Source organism: Cavia porcellus, unplaced genomic scaffold (genome assembly GCF_034190915.1).
Source record: "Cavia porcellus strain 051 isolate PalLab524CR breed Dunkin Hartley unplaced genomic scaffold, mCavPor4.1 scaffold_4, whole genome shotgun sequence".
NCBI lineage: Eukaryota > Metazoa > Chordata > Mammalia > Rodentia > Caviidae > Cavia > Cavia porcellus.
The window spans coordinates 101,953,483-101,971,970 of NW_026947487.1; the positions used below are offsets into that span (position 1 = coordinate 101,953,483).

Here is an 18,488-nt window from a genome sequence, read left to right on the forward strand (position 1 = left end):
GTCTCTTAAATTAAAAAAAAGAAAAAATAGATAAATATATTTTCTGAGCTAAATTAAAGGTAAGTAATCAAAATAAAATTTAAAATGTATGTAGCATTTCGTAGTTTCGTGTTATCATCACACACTGATTTTAAAAGAAATTTGAATAGGTTTCCCAAAGTAAATTGCAAAGCTAAAACATTTTCTAAGTACTTGCACTGTAGTAAATTGCCATGATACTGTTTTATGTTAGAATATAAAAGTAAAGCAAGCAGAACTTTGTAAATAATAGGTCAGGGGTTCTAATTATAAATTACAGTATTATAGTGTGGTGTTAGAAAGTGGGAAATAAAGTTTTTTATCACTTAACCTTGATATAGAAAGAAGCTAACATGTGGGTTTATATTTAAATACAATTGTTAAATGTGTATCACTATAATTGTAGTGTCTCTCTAATGAATGCTATATTACAAGTAATGGGGAAAATTTCTTGTTATATCATTTAAGAAAACTTTCATTATATTTTTCTATCTGGTATTGCTTTTTTATAATTTATAATTTATATTTGATTTCAAAAGAATTAGTGTAGGGTTCCTATTAGGTTGCAATGGTCTTAACAACCATGCTACCCCTTGGATAGTTATAGATCCTTTGTTATTTTAATTGTTCTCTAGTTTTGTCAAATTACCTATCCTTTGTGAGCCATATTTTTATTCATACCAGAAATTCTTAAACCTCAGTTTAGCAAACACCTTAATTCGAAGAAGTACTAGAAATATCTTTCTAATCTCCTAAGAATTCAGTTGAATTTCTGTCTCTCTCTCTCTCTCTCTCTCTCTCTCTCTCTCTCTCTCTCTCTTTTTTGTACCAGGGATTGAACTCACGATCTCATGTTTGCCAAGCAGGCACTTAACCACTGAGCTAACCCCCCAGCCCCTCTATTTTTAATTATTATGTAAACTTTACTTTTATACTGGTATTTCCTTATGTTGCTTTCTAGGTAATACTTATAAATAAGCTGTTTTCAAAGTTTGTAGATTCTATGGCCATTCTATCATGTTCAGATAGGAACAGAACAAATAATCAATGTTTGGTTTATCGAGTTGTAAAACTTTGCTAGTTGAGGTGTCCAGTTTCTGAATTTGATGATTTCATGACATGGCTTTCCTTGAATATTATTAGGATGGAGTTGGAATTCTAGTGAAATATAATCTAACACTTTGAGCATGATCATAGCTGTTCTTTGAAGAACAGAGCCAGGTGGTGCTTGATGGTTCCAGTCATAATGCTTTAGCAGGGGGCTTAGGGATTTAGTTCAGTGATATAAGCGCCTGCCTGGCAAGTGCAAGGTCGTGAGTTCTATCCCCAGTACCAAAAAAAAAAAAAAAAGCTTTAGCAAAGACTGGGAAATAGTTGCCAGGTTGGTTTGCTTACTTCTTTTATTAGTTCATTTGCTCATTTCTTCCGTTCATATTTCATTAAGTTGTTGACAAAGTATATCTAGCTAGAGATGGTAGAAAACGTGAAAGAAATAGAAAACATGATATCCTAAAAATTATTACCTGTAATTATCATCACTAATTATCAGCATTAGTGGTAGTATGTGTCCATTTATGATCTGTCTCCTTGAAAAACTGTTTGTGCAATAGATATGGTAACCATAGGAAGTAGCAATATACAGTAGAAGGTACATAGGGCTAATAGTAGCTACCATGTTTGAATTTTAGCTACCTGCCTGACATTTTAAGTACTCTACATAAACATTGTATCATTTAACTCTCACCATACCTGGGTTCCATTCTACAAATGATAAAACTGAGACTACATAAGAAATTAAGTCTACATAAGATCTGGACCGGGAATTTAGCTCGGCGATTCAAGCACGTGCTTGGTAAGCACAAGGTCATGAGTTCGATTACCCAGTACCAAAAAAGAAAAAAAGACTACATAAGATCTGAATAGCAGATCTTATGGGTTCAAACAAAACCTCTGCTGTTAGCTACTATATTTTACTGCCACCACAGTCACTTAAACTGGGACATTGAAACCATCTTTGCACAATCCACTTCATCCTAGCCATGGCTTTTGGGTAGTTGAAACTATGGTTAAAAATTTGAGAAATTATTTTGGGAACTATTTCTTTGATCTTGGAGATTTCTATTCTGTAATTTAGATTTTTATGAATTTTTTAGAAAATATTTCATTTTACATTAGGGACTTTTATTAAATACATATGTTGTTTTTTCCTATTTTCTTTTGTAGATGCCATTTATTATGGAGTTGTAGGACTTGTATTTTAATTCCTTTAATTTGCTATTTGGCACTTATCTTACCATCTCTTAGAGAAACTGGATTAAACATTGGCAACACCTTTTAAAGAAAAGGAATTTCAGAATAAGTAGAAAAGAACAGTCTGAATATTTTCAACACAGAGATGATTGAGGAAATAGAAATGTCTTGTTACTCTGATTTGATCACTACATATTGTATATGTGTATCAGATTATTGTATTGTACTCTGTAAATATGTACACAGATTTTTTTTGTACACAGATTTTGAGTCAATAAAATTTTTATTTAAAATAAAACTGGCATTGTATGATATGTAAAAATAAAAGTTATCAGAAGATTTTTGAGTGCTTCATTAAGATGGGATTGCAGTACAGGAGGTGGCCTGGGAACCTGAGGAACAATACTTGGTTATCTGTTTAGTCAGTGTGACAGTGAAACATTTAAAAAATAAACATAAAAGAGAGACAAGGAAGTGGAACAGGGAAGAAAGAAAAGGTAATGTTTGCAAAGATGGTCTTTATGTTTTTTTTAGAAGAGAAAGTAACTAGAATAATTATTTGCAAATATGTTTTCATAGAATTTCATATCAAATGATTTTTTCTTAAAGCACTTGATAACTACCTTAAAATACTTAGAATAATTTCTGTAATAATTAGATTTAACCATCTGGCAAGAGACTAAGCTTCTTTATTTACTTTTTTTTTTTTTTTTTTTTTTTTTTTTTTTTTTGAGACAAGGTCTTGCTACATAGTTCAGGCTGGTCTTGAGCTCACATTAGCCCAGCCTGGCCTCAAACTCAGTGTGATCCTTCTGCATCAGCCTCTGAAATGCTGGGATTACTGTCATGAGCCACCACGCTTAGTTCTATATTCCTTTTAATGGATTAATGATTTGATTTGATTTTTTAAAAAATGCATTATTGTGGGCTGGGGATTTAGCTCAGTGGCGTAAGTGCCTGCCTGGCAAGCACGAGGTTGTGAGTTTACCAAAAAAACGTGTGGAAAAACATTAATTTTGTTTTATGCTCATGGCTTTTCAGTAATTACTGGTCATTGATCTGCAATGATTGGTTATCTAATTGGCAACAAAATGAAAGATTTTAAGTTTTTAAAAGTTTTTTGTTTTTGCTTAAATGTTAGACTAGATTTGGGGGGGCACAGGTTTGTATTGTTGCAATAGAATGAGAGGTGGAAAGGAAATAGTTAATAAGAAAATTTGGAATTGGAATGGAAGACAGAAAAATATTGAGGAGTTAGAAAAAAAGTGGAAAAGGAAAAGGGACCATGAGGTGATAGGCATTAAAGGAAAATGATTCTTGTCATTCCATCTAATACAAAAAGGCCTGCTGCCAGCATTCATGCTGTGCTTTGGTTTAAAAAAAAAAAAAAAAAACTCTGCTTTGAATTGTTGGATTAACAATGGCTGTTAGCTCTTTTGTCTTTTTGTTTTTAAGGGGATAAAAAATCACTCCCTTTTATATTTTTAACACAGAATTGTCCAGAAAATAGAGGCATATATGTTTTTGGGTTTTGGTTGTATAAGTTTATATTATTTTGTTAAATTAAGAATATCATTGTTCATTATTATACTCTTACAGTAATTTTAATATGACAAAATTGATTATGGCTTTCTTATTTATTATATATATAATTTTAAATCATAATACTTACTAAGTCCACATTTAACAATTTTCTGCTTCCCTTATTTCTGTCTCATTACTTTGAGAAGAGGATAATGTCATTAAGTAAACTGTCCCCTTCCCAAAATTTCACATATGGTTAGTACTTCCTTGATATGATACAGGATTTTTATTCTAAAAATCTACAGATTTAATTTTCACAGACATTATCAGAGGCCTTTATTAGTTTATTTGACAGCTCAAAATATTTGCTTAGTTTTTTAGTATCTAAATATTCATTAAAACTTCTGAGCTTTATATTTAAAGTGCTATCTGAAAAACATCTAAAAATACTAGAAATATTGCTGGGTTTTTTTTTTTTTTTATGTATGTGTGCTATAATTTTCAAACTATGTAATGACTTTCAAGAGTTAGCTTACATGGTAGAGCATTTGCAAGGTTCTCAATTCAATCTCCAGGACTGTGGGCAAGGAAGGAGTCAGTTTACTAGTTTAAAAACGAAAGTAAGATAGTTAATGCTTAAGTAATCCTGACTTTAGTTCTTTTATGTATGGAATCTTCTGTATGAAGTGTGTGCTATTGGTTAACTGTTTTTTCTTAGTTACTTTTTTGTGGTTGGGACAAAGTACCTGATACCCACAAAATCGAGGAGGAAAGGTTTATTTTCGCTCATTGTTTATAGAAGTTTCAGTCTGTAGTTGACTGGTTTCAAGATTACAGCAGCATGGGCTGGGGATTTAGCTTAGCAAATAAACGCGCCTGCTTAATAAGCACAAGGCTGTGAGTTCGATCCCCAGTACCAAAAACAAAACAAAACAAAAAGATACAGCAGTATGGCACAAAGGCAAGGCAGAGGAGTGTTGCCTGTGGTATGGCAGACAACACAGTGAAGGAAAAAGGAAGAGAGATCTTCTAGGCCATGCCCCCAGTGACCCACCTCCTCTGACTAGGCTTCACCTCTCAGTATTATCATGTTTAGCTATAAACTCATCAGTGAACTAATGTACTGATGATTATCATGTTCCTATGATGCAGTTACATCCCAAAAGCCTCACCTATGAGCACACAAACCTTTGGGAGGACATCTAGATACAAACCACAACAGTAACCATTAAACCTTTTTAATACAGAAGACCTTTTAAGAGATCAGAAAGGTCATGGTGGTGCATGTCTATAATCTCAGCACTCAGGAGACTGAAGCAGGCGCATCACTGCATAATGAATTCAGGGCCAATCGGAACTACATAGACTTTCAGCAAAACACAGTAATATCAGAAATTAAAAGTTGTGCTTGCTTTGGTGGCGCATATACTAAAATCAAAAGTTGAAAGTTAAGTTGCCAAGAGCTGGGCGTGGTGGCTCGCACCTGTAATCCCAGCACTCAGGTAGCTGAGGCAGGAGGATCCTTACAAATTTGAGACCAGCCTGGGCTACAAAGTGAGCTGAAGGCCAGCCTGAACTGCATACAGAAATCCTGTCTCAAAAAAAAGGAAAAAAGTTAAATTGTCTTAAGCAGTAGCAGACTAGTTTTTTCTGTAACATAAATATGGAAGACAAATATTCTAAACCTTCAGGGCCTCATTTGGCCTTCTTATGCCTTCAGTACATGGAAAGTGAAAATGAGAGATTAAAAAAAAAGTGTTTTTGTTGTTTTTAAATAGTCTCCCTGTGTAGTTCAGGGTATCCTTGAACTTGAAGTGTCTGTTTTAGCCTCCTACCTGCTGAGATAACAGACATGGGCTACCATACTGCTGAGCTGAAAAAAGTTTTAGTAGTCCTCAGTGAAGTCGGATTTCCACATGGTATTTGAAAAGGAGGGAAGATTATAGATTATACCTCATTTTGTTAATACAGTATATTAATATAATTTTGCACCTTTTGTTTTTAATCAAAATAATATTTTACATATTTTCAAATATTTTAAGACAAGTACCTGTTGTTGATACTCCAGAAAGTTATTTTTATTTTTTTAGTATCTGGAATCGAACTCATGGCCTGGCAGGTGTTTATGCTGCTGAGCTAAATTCCCAGCCCTTTAGAACATTACTTTTGACTTTTATTTGTTTAATTCTTTATTTGAAAAGGTGTGTAATTGCCAGTTAACCCTTCACATTCTGTTCATATATTAATCCTGTAAGTTCTAGACAGTATATATTTATATATATATACACACACACACTCACATTCGGTTTCATGTAACAAAAATAGGATATCTGTTTGTACAATAAAATAAAGGCTGATTGATGCTTCATATATGTTTACATTGATATAAACAACCAAAAAGGAGAAGGAAGTAAATATGAATCAGTGGTTTACAACAGAGATGCTGGAACCATGGTGGCTCTTAATGCTTTTGTTTGGACTTGACACATTACTTTGGTTCACATTTCATAAGCCACATTGCAAAGCTTGTTATCAGGGGGCCAAGAATTACAGCTTTTCTATAAGTGGGGGCATAGGGAAAGGGGAGCAGTGATTATTTTCTAATACAAGTTTACGTATTAGCTTTTTTTGTTGTTATTTTTCTGAGATGGGTTCTTGCTATGCAATTCAGGCATACCTACAGCTCACTTTGTAGCCCAGATTGGTCTTAAACTTGCAGTGATCCTCTTGCCTTAGTCTTCCAAATGCTATATGTTAGCATTTTTATAAATACTAGATTTACTATTAAATATGTAAGGGGGATTTTTTCAGTATATTAAAGTCTCATTAATTTAGGCATTGATGAGTTAGATAAATATTGTTTATCTTTGTAACATAGGTTTTAGAGGTTTGTTTAAACAAGTAGTATAAGCTGTGACAAAGTGCTTACACGTTCACGATGGAGCCTTACATGTTCATATATCTCACTGCTGGGTAGCTTGAACCACTGATGGTACATGCATGACTATTCCATTGTGTAGTTTTTAATTTCATGAGTAAAAAAGCCAATAAAACTGAGTAGAGCTGGGTGTGGTACACATGCTAAGCACCTCCAAGCACTCAGGAGGCGAGACAAGGGGATTTCTTATGAGTTCGAGGCCAGCCTGAGCTACATAGTGAGTTCAAGAATAGACTACACAGTGAGATCCTGTCTCAAAAATTTTTAAAAGTGATTAATTCTGTTTGTACCACTAGTGGGTCAAGCCAACAAGAATATATTAACCTTAAAGGAAAAAGTCCATTAAGGACTGAATGCTTAAAATATATCATACATTAGAACCCCACAGAGTGATCTTTTTGGACAGTAGTCCTTATAGATATTGTTAAGGAATAATCTTTCCAGAATCAAATGTTTTCAGAAAACTATATACTGTTTTATATATACAGAGTATGAATACTTGCAGAAATATTTTTGTTTGGCTTTTCTTAACCCACTATTTCCCAGATCTACTGTTTTCCTAAATAACATTTATTAAATTTTCTAAAGTAAATCTTGACAATTGATAGACTACAGTTTCCCATTACTTCTTTGTCCTCAGTACTGTCTTTGTTAATTTTAGTAGTGGTTAATCCTTAAAAATTGAAAACAAGTACATCTTGTGTTTTAGCATTAAAGTTTCTGTGTTTAGAGAAAATACCTGCTGGAACAAATCGTTCTGCAGGGGACTTGTTTGAATTTTTGGTGTCCTTTTGTTATAGGGTCTCTGGGTCCTGTGTCTAGATCCTTACATATATTCCCAGTACCATCTACATACCTCTCATTAGCTCAGAGACCTTGTAATGGAGCATAGCTGATGCTTCAAAAGTTAGGGCTATGTTTTGAAAGAAAACAAGACAATGTGATAGATAGTGAAGATCTCAGGTCGTCTAGCTTTGAAATTTATATCTCTTACGTTGCTTTCTTATGTCCTATTTTGTTTTGTTTTGTGTTTAATTTTATCCCCTTTAAAATAAAGATTAAAAAAAGATTAGGGCTGTGGGACAAACCTGTTTTTTTAAAATTTAATTTTTAAAAATACTAAAATGAGGGATGAGGATGTAATCCAGTGGCAGAGTACTTGCCTAACATACACGGCCCTGGATTTGATTCCTGATACTGTCAGAACTTTAGAAAAAATTACTAAGATAAAATATGACCAAGTTCATTTTTTCAAACTTTTACCATTAACATAAGGACAAAAATGGCATTTATCCCTGCCTATGAAGTCTTAACAAAATTCATTTGGAATTAGTATGCACTTAGCTGATTTTTTTTCTCTGCCATCTATTAGGATAAAAGTTAAGGTGCCAAATAATTTAAATTCAGGATCAGTGAGACAACTCATAGACCTACATACATAAACACAGGTTGCTCTTAGATAAAAAATAAATTAGTTCTTTTTATGGAATGCTTGTTTATACCCACAGCTCAGCCAGCAGGAGTGCCAGAGATCTTAAAGAAAAGCTTACATAGCTGTTCAGTGAAAGGAGAGGAAGAAGTGTTTTTAATTGGCAAGAACTTTCTTAAAGGAACTAAAGTTATTTTCCAAGAAAACGTTTCTGGTAAGTAGGCATCTTAGTGGTACAAAGATTGTTTATGTTTCACTTTGTTATAAAGATACCTACATAGTAAAACAGTAGTTCAAAAAATTTAGTAAGTTTCTGTTTTTATTTCAATCAGATGAAAACTCTTGGAAATCAGAAGCTGAAATCGACATGGAATTATTTCATCAGGTAGAATTTAAGCATTTTTATAATTTGGTTGTGTACTCTCTTAATTTGGTTTTGTTCTGAAAATTTTTTAATAGATTAAATGTTATATGGGTTGATGAAAAAGCTAAGAGTAGTCGCAAAAGTTACTAGTTTTAATAAAACACTTTTGTTTCCTCTTTTTTTTCTTCTGTTACTGGGATTTCCCCCATCCTGGGTATGGTGGTACATGCCTGTAATCCCAGCGACCCTAGAAGCTAAAGCAGGAAGATCTCAAGGTCATGACCCACATGGGCAATTTAGTGAAACTCTATCTCAGTGTAAATAAAAGTAAAAAGAATTAGGGATGTAGCTAACACCTTCTAGGTTCAATTCCCATTATCACAAAACATACAACAGAATCTGTTTGTAGGACTCTGTGATGAATTGTTTTCCACATAACAAGGAAAGACAACTACAAAACGAGGACAATGACCTGACTTAATATTTACTATATAGAAGTGTCAAATCCATAGAAATTGAGACTAATGGCAGTGGAGACCAACTTTATGAGCAAGTTAAAAGACACATGCAGAAAAGTAGTATTTACAGTTATAGATGGGTGGAGGTCAAGCTAATTTGTTCAGAATAACTAAAGCGGGGGCTAGGGATTTAGCTCAGCGACATAAGCGTCTGCCTTGCAAGCAGGCAGTTGTGAGTTCAATCCCTGGTACCGATAAAAAGGAAAAAGACAAAAAAACCCAGAATAACTAAAGCCTAAAATTTAGTGTACAGAGCTGAGATAAAAAGAAATAGCACTTGAAAGCAAGCAAGGTGGTTGAAAATAATAGAATTGGAAAAAAATATAGCCAATTTATCGAGAATGTCCACATTTTCTTTGGTTTTTAGTTTTTTATTATTCCTCTCTGTAAAAACATAATACTTTGTTAAACATTTTACATCCAATATGTTGCCAAACTCAAGACCATGACCATAGTCAGAGCAGCCCTAAATTTATATAGCAAGCCATAGGTTCAGAGGTGTCCAGGCCGTCACCCCATCTAAGTAACTGGCTCTAAATCTATGTTTTTCTACTGTCTCCTGTGATTTAATAATTTTCTAAAATTCACAGAACTCTGGGAAGTCCTGTACAGGTTTATTACAATATAAGAGTGCAAGTTGTAACCAGCTAAGTAAAGAAAATAGGGTAAGGTCTGAGAGTCCTAAAGGCCAAATAGTTATCCACCAGGATTGCCCTATCTTAAAACATTTGTGTGATGGGGCTGGGGATTTAGCTCAGCGGCATAAGCATCTGCCTTGCAAGCAGGCAGTCGTGAGTTTGATCCCCGGTACCAATAAAAAAGAAAAAAGACCAAAAAAACCATTTTGTGATCATATATAGAGCTGCTGAGGCTCACCCATGCCTTTGCTGTCTTGAGGTTTTATTTGGATTTGATTATGTAATGTCTACAACTGACCTATACTCTCTGGTCCACCAGAGGTCAGAACTGATACAGCTCTTATTACAAATGACATTGGTAGTCAGGTCTGCAATAGTTAGGTCTGTAATCCCAGTATGTGAGAGGCTGAGGCAGGAGAATAGCCTTCAGTTTGAGGCCAGCCTGATGTACATAGCAAGACCCTGTCTTCAAAAAAAAAAGTTTTAATAAATGACATTGTTAGTTTGTGCAGCGACCTAAACTTCTTACGCAATCAGATGGAAATCGCAGTCTCCCTATACACCAACAGTATCTTCCTCTAAAGGCCTCCTGAAGGTCAGTGACAATGTAGCATGGCTCTTCCATGATGCTCTTAATACCCGTCACCTAATAAATACAAAAAACTTGTCAGCTCATTTTATTCCCTTTGGAAAACAAAAGTCTGTTACCTAAAATCTGTGCAGTTTTTTCCTGAGGATACTTCAAATAGGTTCTTATATACTAAGGTTTTAATCCTAACTGAAACTCTGTGTGTCATGAACATGTTTTGCTTTTTCACAGATTGGTTCAATTAATATAAATTCCCTTGGTTTTATGTTTTTTGTTTTGTCTTTTTTTTTTTTTTTTTTTTTGTGCCATGGATCGAACTTACAACTTTGTGCTTGCCAGGCAGATGCTTATACCACTGAGCTAAATCCCTGGCCTTGTATTTTGTCTTTTTGATACAGGGTTTTGCTGTATAGTTCAGCCTGGCTTTAACCTTACAAAGATCCTTTTGCCTCAGTCCTCTGAGTGCTGGGATTTTAGGTGTGCACTACCATACCCAACCAATTCCCGGATTTGAAACACTCTATTATAATTGCTGTTCCTGTGATGCAGATTAATAAATTAAAAAAAGAGAGACTGGTTTTGGAGATGGACTTAGTTAAAAAATTATACAAAATTGCCAACCATGGTGGTACATAGCTGAAATCCTAGCCCTCAGCAGGCTGAGGCAGGAGAATTACCACATATTTGAAGCCAACTTGGGCTGTATAACAAGGCCTTGTTTGAAAAAATAAAACAAAAATACAATATTAATATGAAGATAGCCCCAAATTTTATTTTAGCGTTACTGTTTAATGTAGGACTTTTTGGGGGGTGGGGGTGCTGGGAATAAAACTCAGAACTTTGCACTTGCCAGGCTAGCATTGTGTGGCTGAGCTATATCCCCAACCCCGCTAATGTAAAACTTTATATTAACAAGTCATCATTATGTTTGTTTTGGAACTTGGGATTCAACCCAGGAAATTGAACTGAGATCCTAGAGAATTGATTCTAGTGATCATATTAAAGGGGAAAAATAGAAAATAAATATTGAAGGGAAGGAAATAAGTTGGAGGAAAAAAATTAGGAGACTGGAGATATAATTAAATAGAGCACCTGTCTAGCATATGCAAGGTCCTAAGCTTAATCTGCAGAATGGATTGATAGATGTCAGTAGAAGGAAGGAGGAAAGAGAAAGAAAAGAGGAAAAATAGGATGAAACTTCAGATGTGGTCAGTTAAGAAATGTCAGGCAATAGCCAGGTTAGGTGGTACACATCTGTAATCCCAGAGTCTGGGAGTCTGAGGCAAGAGGATCACAACTTCAAGTTCTGCTTGGGGAAGTTGGTGAAACTCTATCTCAAAATAAAAAATAATAAGGGCCAGGGATATAGCTCACTGCAGAGTCCCTAAGTTCAGTCCTCAGTGCCACTAAAAATAATACAAAAATCTAGCATACAGGTAAGTCAGAAGATGATATACAATATTTTAAGTAACCTAGAGGATATATAGTAGAAAAGGTCATTTAAACATAACTACACAGCTGGGCATGGTGACACACATCTGTAATCCCAGCACTCAGAAGACTGACTCAGGAGGATCACCTTGAGTTCAAGGCCAGCCTAGGCTACAAAATGAGTTCAAAGGTAGCCTGAACTACATAGGGAGAGCCTGCCTCCAAACAAAGAGATGACTCTATATATTACAGTTATGATTAATTTTAATAGATAATCCAAACTAAATCAAAATAGGCTTTTACCTGGGCATGGTGGCATATACCTGCAAGCTGAGCACTGGAGAGACTGAGGCAGGAGGATCACTTTGAGTTTGTGGCCAGCCTGGTCTACATAGTGATTTCAGTGCCACCTTGAAATATATAGCAAAACCTTGTTTAAAAACAAAAGAATGGGGAGAAAAGGTTTTAAAAAGCTTTCAAGTGGAAGTTGGGTAAATATACTATGAAACAAAGAAGTGTTTTGATCAAATATGGATGTAATTTAAAACATGAATTCTATTACCAGTTACTGAAAGACAAGGCTTCCTTTTAATTCAGAAGAACAATTTCAGTTGTAGAGTTTGTCAGATAACTCGAAGAATAAAGAATATTTTACAAGCTATCTATTCAGCCATCTTCTTCACTCTAGGTAGATTGCTTCTGTGATATAGTAGTAGTGTTTAAATAGTAGAGTAAAAATGAGGGTGGACAGTACAAAAACCCTATTTCTAAGAAGTTCGTATCATTCAAGTATGTTTTTGATGACCATATGTATTTCAGATTCTCCCCTGTGAAGGCATATATACTTCTACATGTTCTTTCACTTGATTTAAAAGTATATATGGTTATTTTTTGTCTTTTTTTTTTTACACTAATTTGGAGCAATTTCAGAGAATGTTTTAAAATGACTGAAAAACAAATTAAGCCAAGCATGGTGGTACACCTTGTAATCCCAGCAATTGGGAGGCTGAGGCTAGACAATCATTGAGTTTGAAGCCAGCCTAATCTAGATGGCAAGACCCTGTTTCAACAAACAAAACATTTAAGTGCTCAGAAATTGAAACTGTGGCACTGGCCTTATTTGTCCCATGTTTTATTCAATTGAGTCAATCAATTATAATCTAAAATAAGAAATATTCTTAGACTCATCTCACCTTGAGCTGTCTGCTTAGGCTCCTGCATGCAAGATAACTGGTGAAATGGATAATCACTACCTCTTGCTATTCCTTTCTATTACTATAATCTAAGGAAGAAGAAGAAGTTAGTATGTGATTAATGTTAGTTTCCAAGAAGATGCAGTCTTCTTGAGTAAGTGCTGGTGAGGCATTTATGAACTGTGCCCTTTTCTAAGACTACCTTTGCCACTATTCTAACTAAAAATATCTTTGATTCATTGGAGTTTGGATACACTGAACCCTGTTTGACTTTAAATGGAGAAAGTGGTTAGGAAGGTACAAATGGCATTTTGAAGTTCATCTTATCTTGAAGTAGTACAAAACATTTGCTATCTGACTGTGCTTTGTGGGTAGCTTGGTTACTTCCCTCTACTGGGACAAAATTCCTGACACCCAAAATAAAAGGAGAAAAGATTTATTTTGACTCACAGTTTGTAAAGGTTTCAGTATATGGTTGACTGGCCCCAAGGCAGTACTGTGTCACAGAGGAGAAACAGTCTGTGACAGGGCAGACAGGCAGCGAAAAAGCAGCAACAGCAGACTTGCATTCTTTCTGTCCCTTTATATTCTGTCCAGGCTACAAACTTATTGTTGCCACCTGTACCTACCATGGGGCTTCCTTTATCCACACCTTTCATCTACGTTTACATACCCTAATCCAGCTACCTTTGAAACTACTGACATATGACCACCTGAGGCTTTGGAGAAGGAGGCATCTAGATACAGGCCATTACAGTGGACATACGTGTTTTCTTCATAATTTACTCTTTTATGTGTAAGACTATTTTAAGCCAGGCATGGTGGTGCACGCCTGTAATTCCAGCACTTGGGAATCTAAATCAGGAGGAACGTTGAGAATTTGAGACGAATCTGGGCTCAATGACAGCCTGAACTGCATAGCGAGACCCTGTCTCAGAAAGACCAAAAACTATTCTTAACAGAGGATATAAGTAAAGGACAAAAATAGCCTGGATCTTCATGTAACTTAAATTCTTGTAATTAAAAAAGGACAAAAAGAAAAGCAATCAGGGTGATTTCAAGTGATAATAAGTTCTGTTATGGAAATAAAATTATGTGATTGGGTTGGGTAGGAAGGCTACTTTAAACAGTTTGGTCAAGAAAGACTTTTGTAAGGAAGTGATATTTTTTAGCATCTCAAAATGGGTAAGAGACCTGCTGTTCGGGGAGGTAACAGAAGAATATCACATTTGGACAGCGAGTGTGAAATAAAACTGGGTATAATATGTTAAAAGAATGGATCAAGAAGTTCATTGTGTCTAGTTGTAAGCTGAGGGAAAGTGATGAAGTTGACAGGATGGAGACCTTATAACCCGTTATGAAATAGTTGGGACTTTACCTTAAGAAAAATTATAAGATTGATGGTCTGAGCCAGGCATGGTGGCTCACATCTATAATCCCAGCCCTGGGAGGCTAAGGCAGGAGGATGGTTGTGAGTTCAAGACCAGCTTGGGCTACAAAGTGAGCTCAAGGCCAGCCTGAACTGCATAGTGAGACCCTGTCTCAAAAAGACCAAAAAAAAAAAAAAAAGATCGATGGTTTGGTTCCTGTTAACCTCAATTTTAAAATACATTAATCAGACTTTTAAACTTTAATAGAAAATACATTTATTTGTTATTTTAAATATTGCTTCTTTTTTGACTTTTACACTTTTCTTTTAACTAGAACCATCTCATTGTCAAGGTTCCTCCATATCATGACCAACATATAACTTTGCCTGTGTCTGTGGGAATATATGTCGTGACCAATGCTGGAAGATCCCATGATGTCCAGCCATTCACTTACACTCCAGACCCAGGTACGTCAAAACAAGACATTGTGAACTAAAGTGAATAATTTCTAGTTCATTGGGAAGCTAAAAAACCAAAAATAAAAAGTTACTCAATAAGATGAATTATTATTATTTTAGAAGTTGCATTATTTCCTAAAAGACCAAATACTGCTTTTACTCTTATGTTAAATCATTTCTGTCATACTTTTTAACACAAGTTAAGTTTAATTTCAGAAAATATATATATACATCAATTTCTGACATATACTTAACTAGTTGTTAGTATATATAAAATGATGCTTTCTCTTTACTATATTTATGAACTGTACATTTTAAATAGTATGCACTGCACTTAATCTGCATGTTGTATTTATTAAACACATTAAAATTTACCATGTAAAAAATTGCAGTGTGGAGCTGGGGATTTAGCTCAGTGGCATAAGCACCTGCCTTGCAAGCAGGAGGTCATGAGTTCAATCCCCAGTACTGAAAAAAAAAGACCAAAAAAAATTGCAAGGTAACAAAATGTTTTTTTTTTTTTTAACTGGTACCGGGGATCAAACTCACGACCACCTGCTCGTAAAGCAGGTGCTTATGCCGCTGAGCTAAATCCCCAACCCCCAAAACATGTTTTCTGCTTGTAAAATTCAAAATACCATTTTAAATGGACAAAAGATGACCCTTCATTTTTGTTTTCGTACAACTCGTGTAGTATAGAATAGTATCTCACCTCAACCATAATACCTGATCATGCTTTTTTATTTGACATTGCTCACAGACTAGTACATATTACAGTAAGAGTGCTGGCTAGAAACATGAGGTATGAAAGTGGTTCAAAGATTATAGGTCATGCTAGACAACAAAGAAAATTGTGACCAAGAAAAACTCCATTACACAGCTTTGCTTCTTTGGTTACAAAGTAGATTTCACAGCTTTTTTTTCCCACCTGGAAAAAAAAAAGGTCATACAAGAAATATTGAAAAGCAAAGGAATTGTGGCAGTTTTTCTATTAGAAAGTAGAAACAAGTGCAAAATTTTCATCTTCAAAATAGCCTGATTATTTATTATATCACAATAACTGGTAATTATTTATTATATCACAATAAGTGATACCTATCCAGTTGCACTGTGTTCTTCACACTTAATATATAAAATTTACATTCAAGCTGGGTCTTTAATACTGAAAATAAATATCAAAAGTAAATTGCCATTAGTGTTAGAAATATGCCAGGATTCTTTAGTTCAGTTATGGCCTAAATATTTTACCTTTAAACACAATCTTGTTTTTAAATTCCTTTGTTGGTACTTAAAATTCCAAAAAAATTTTTTTACAGTTCTATGACATTGTTCATGTACATTATGAAAATAGCAGCCTTGTAATAAATAAAACATTGGAATAAATAAAAATGAAAACTTATATAGGCAAATGTTATTGCTATTGAAAGAAAAGTGGCTTTTCAGATGAACTGTTACTTACAATATGATGAAGAAGGCTCAAGGTAAATCTATAGGTAATAGAAAACTCAGAGAGCCATCAAAATGCTTATAGACTATTTATGTGCACCAGGTAAAAGGCAGACTTCGCTTGCTTTAATAAACCTCATCTGTTATTCTCATATACTTTAATAATAAAAGAAAAGCTAGAAATCTTTAAGATTAGAGTCTCTAAAACTGCCATTTATTAAGTACCTGTTATGTGCAGAATGATGAAAGTAGAAATTGTAGGAAATTGCTACTAGTTTAGTTGGCCGTTTTATAGGTTGCTGTGTGTTTGTGTGTGTGTGTTTGTGTGTGTTGGGGGCATTGCTAAGCTTTGAACCCTCATGTGTGTTAAGCATGTGGTGTACCACTGTATTATTTTGGCAGCCTCTCAGTGCATTTTGACAGATGGGAGGGATACCGTGAGGTAATTCATGATGATAACTGACTAACCTATCTTATGATTTGTTTGCCTATGTTCATTTAGTTGCTTAAAGAAGAAAAAAGCCTTCTGGCAGAATGTAGGGAAAACATTTTGGAAATGGAAACCATAAGTTCCATCAATCTAGGCTTGATACCTGCCATAGTTATTATTGGTATAGTTCATTCTAGTCTCAGCCCTACTTCAGAATTACCAATTCTTCCATATCTGTAGTTTACTTAAATGTTATTCTCAAATAGTCAGGATCTAGTAAGATAATGATAAGGAAAAGTGGCAAGGAAAGAAAACCCTAGCATGGAAAAGTGGGAAACAAAGCCAGGCATAGTGGTTTCCTGCCTGTAGTCCCAGCTTCTTAGAGGAAACTGAGGTAGGAGGATTGCTTGAGCCCTATATGGATAACATAACAAGATCACATCTGGGGGGCAATTATTGAGTAGTAACTACAGTAGTATAACTAGTCTTGATAGTTACTTTTTTTCAATTTACTCCATTTTCTTTTTAATCATTTCTGAAGTTTGCAACATTAGTTATTTTCCACTAGTTTGCCACAGAGGTATGCCATAATATATAACACTACAAAATTCCCTTTGATATTTATTTGTCTCAGAATAGGTCACAAGTAAAATTGTGGAAGGTAAAGGCAGAGTTTAGGAATAATATTCTGGTTTCAAGAGCTCTGCATGATGACACATGCCTGTATTTCTAGCAGTTGGAAGGCCAAGGCAGGAGGACCACTATGAGTTCAAGGCCAGCCTGAACTATTGCTGTACATTGCTAACACCTGTCTCAAAAAGCACCGCTCAAGAAAACACAAAAGAGAGAGAAAAAGAATAATCTGTTTCAGTGAAAACAAGAGAAAGAAAAAGCAAAGACAAGAGATTGGTTTATAGTCAAAGACAAAATATGTGTTTTGTTTTTTTTGCTCAGAAGCCCTCAAACTCCCCCATCTATTCTGATTAGCTTTTACTTCAGTTACAGAAGAAGAAGATGCCCTTGCAATTTTTGCTTTCCTGAAAATGCTGAGATTTCATTGTCATGTGTTTTTATTGATTAATTATAAGAATTTTAGGACTTATATTTAGCTTAAATATTTAACTAGTGCTTTTGAATTAGTATACTTAATAAGTTGTATCAGTAAATGGTGAATCTTTTCTTGCTGGCCCTACTAGTTACATGTTTGATATTCTAATATCAATCTTGTATTCATGTGAGATTAGCAACATATATAGTATTAAGTAAATATTTTTTAAAATTGCTGCTTTGGTTTTGCTTTGATAAGTGATTATATGTTCCATCCACTGAAAATTAGTAAAGTTTTAAAAGATAGTCTGTTACAAAAATTCATCCCACTGAGTGTGATGGCAAATGCCTGTAATCCCAGCACTTGGGAGACTGAGCCAGGAGGATCCCCGAAAGTTAAAAGCCAATCTAAGCTACATAGTGAGTTCAAGGCCAGACTGAACTGCATAGCAAGACTCTGTCTCAAAAAACAACCCCCCAGCCCAGTTTATCTCAATGTAGAGTTTTTGCTAAACAAGCCAGTTAATGATGTTCTGTTAGAAAATAGGCCAACGGAAGGATTTTAAGATAATATAATTTGTTATAATGAATAAATGTAAATACAGTATATGAATTTTTTTCTTAGCAGCAGCAGCTGGTGCTTTGAATGTAACTGTGAAGAAGGAAATATCCAGCCCAGCAAGACCTTGCTCTTTTGAAGAAGCCATGAAAGGTAACAAATGGATTCTTCTCAAAAGTTGTAATTAGGGCTGGGTATGATGGTGTACATTTGTAATATCAGCACTCAAGAAGCTGAGGATCACTGTGAGTTTGAGGACAGTGTGGGCTAGTGAGTTCAAGGCCAG

The 18,488-nt window shown here is 34.8% G+C and overlaps 1 protein-coding gene and 1 long non-coding RNA gene across 9 annotated transcripts in view; both read left to right on the plus strand.

Annotated features, from left to right (window-relative positions):
* Nfat5 (nuclear factor of activated T cells 5) overlaps window positions 1–18,488 on the plus strand; it is a 121,970-nt gene that overhangs the window by 76,287 nt on the left and 27,195 nt on the right. For 6 of the 8 annotated variants that reach the window (XM_063247575.1, XM_063247578.1, XM_063247581.1 and 3 more), the window contains 4 exons: window positions 8,239–8,373; window positions 8,492–8,544; window positions 14,597–14,729; window positions 18,269–18,355. In XM_063247575.1, the coding sequence (XP_063103645.1) occupies window positions 8,239–8,373; window positions 8,492–8,544; window positions 14,597–14,729; window positions 18,269–18,355 (408 nt within the window). The remainder of the gene's footprint in view (window positions 1–8,238; window positions 8,374–8,491; window positions 8,545–14,596; window positions 14,730–18,268; window positions 18,356–18,488) is intronic. The other 2 variants (XM_063247576.1, XM_063247579.1) reach the window with 1 other exon arrangement.
* LOC134475780 (uncharacterized) lies at window positions 8,551–13,934 on the plus strand. The gene is made up of 2 exons (XR_010047019.1): window positions 8,551–9,495; window positions 9,824–13,934. It is a non-coding gene; the product is annotated as an uncharacterized LOC134475780 (long non-coding RNA).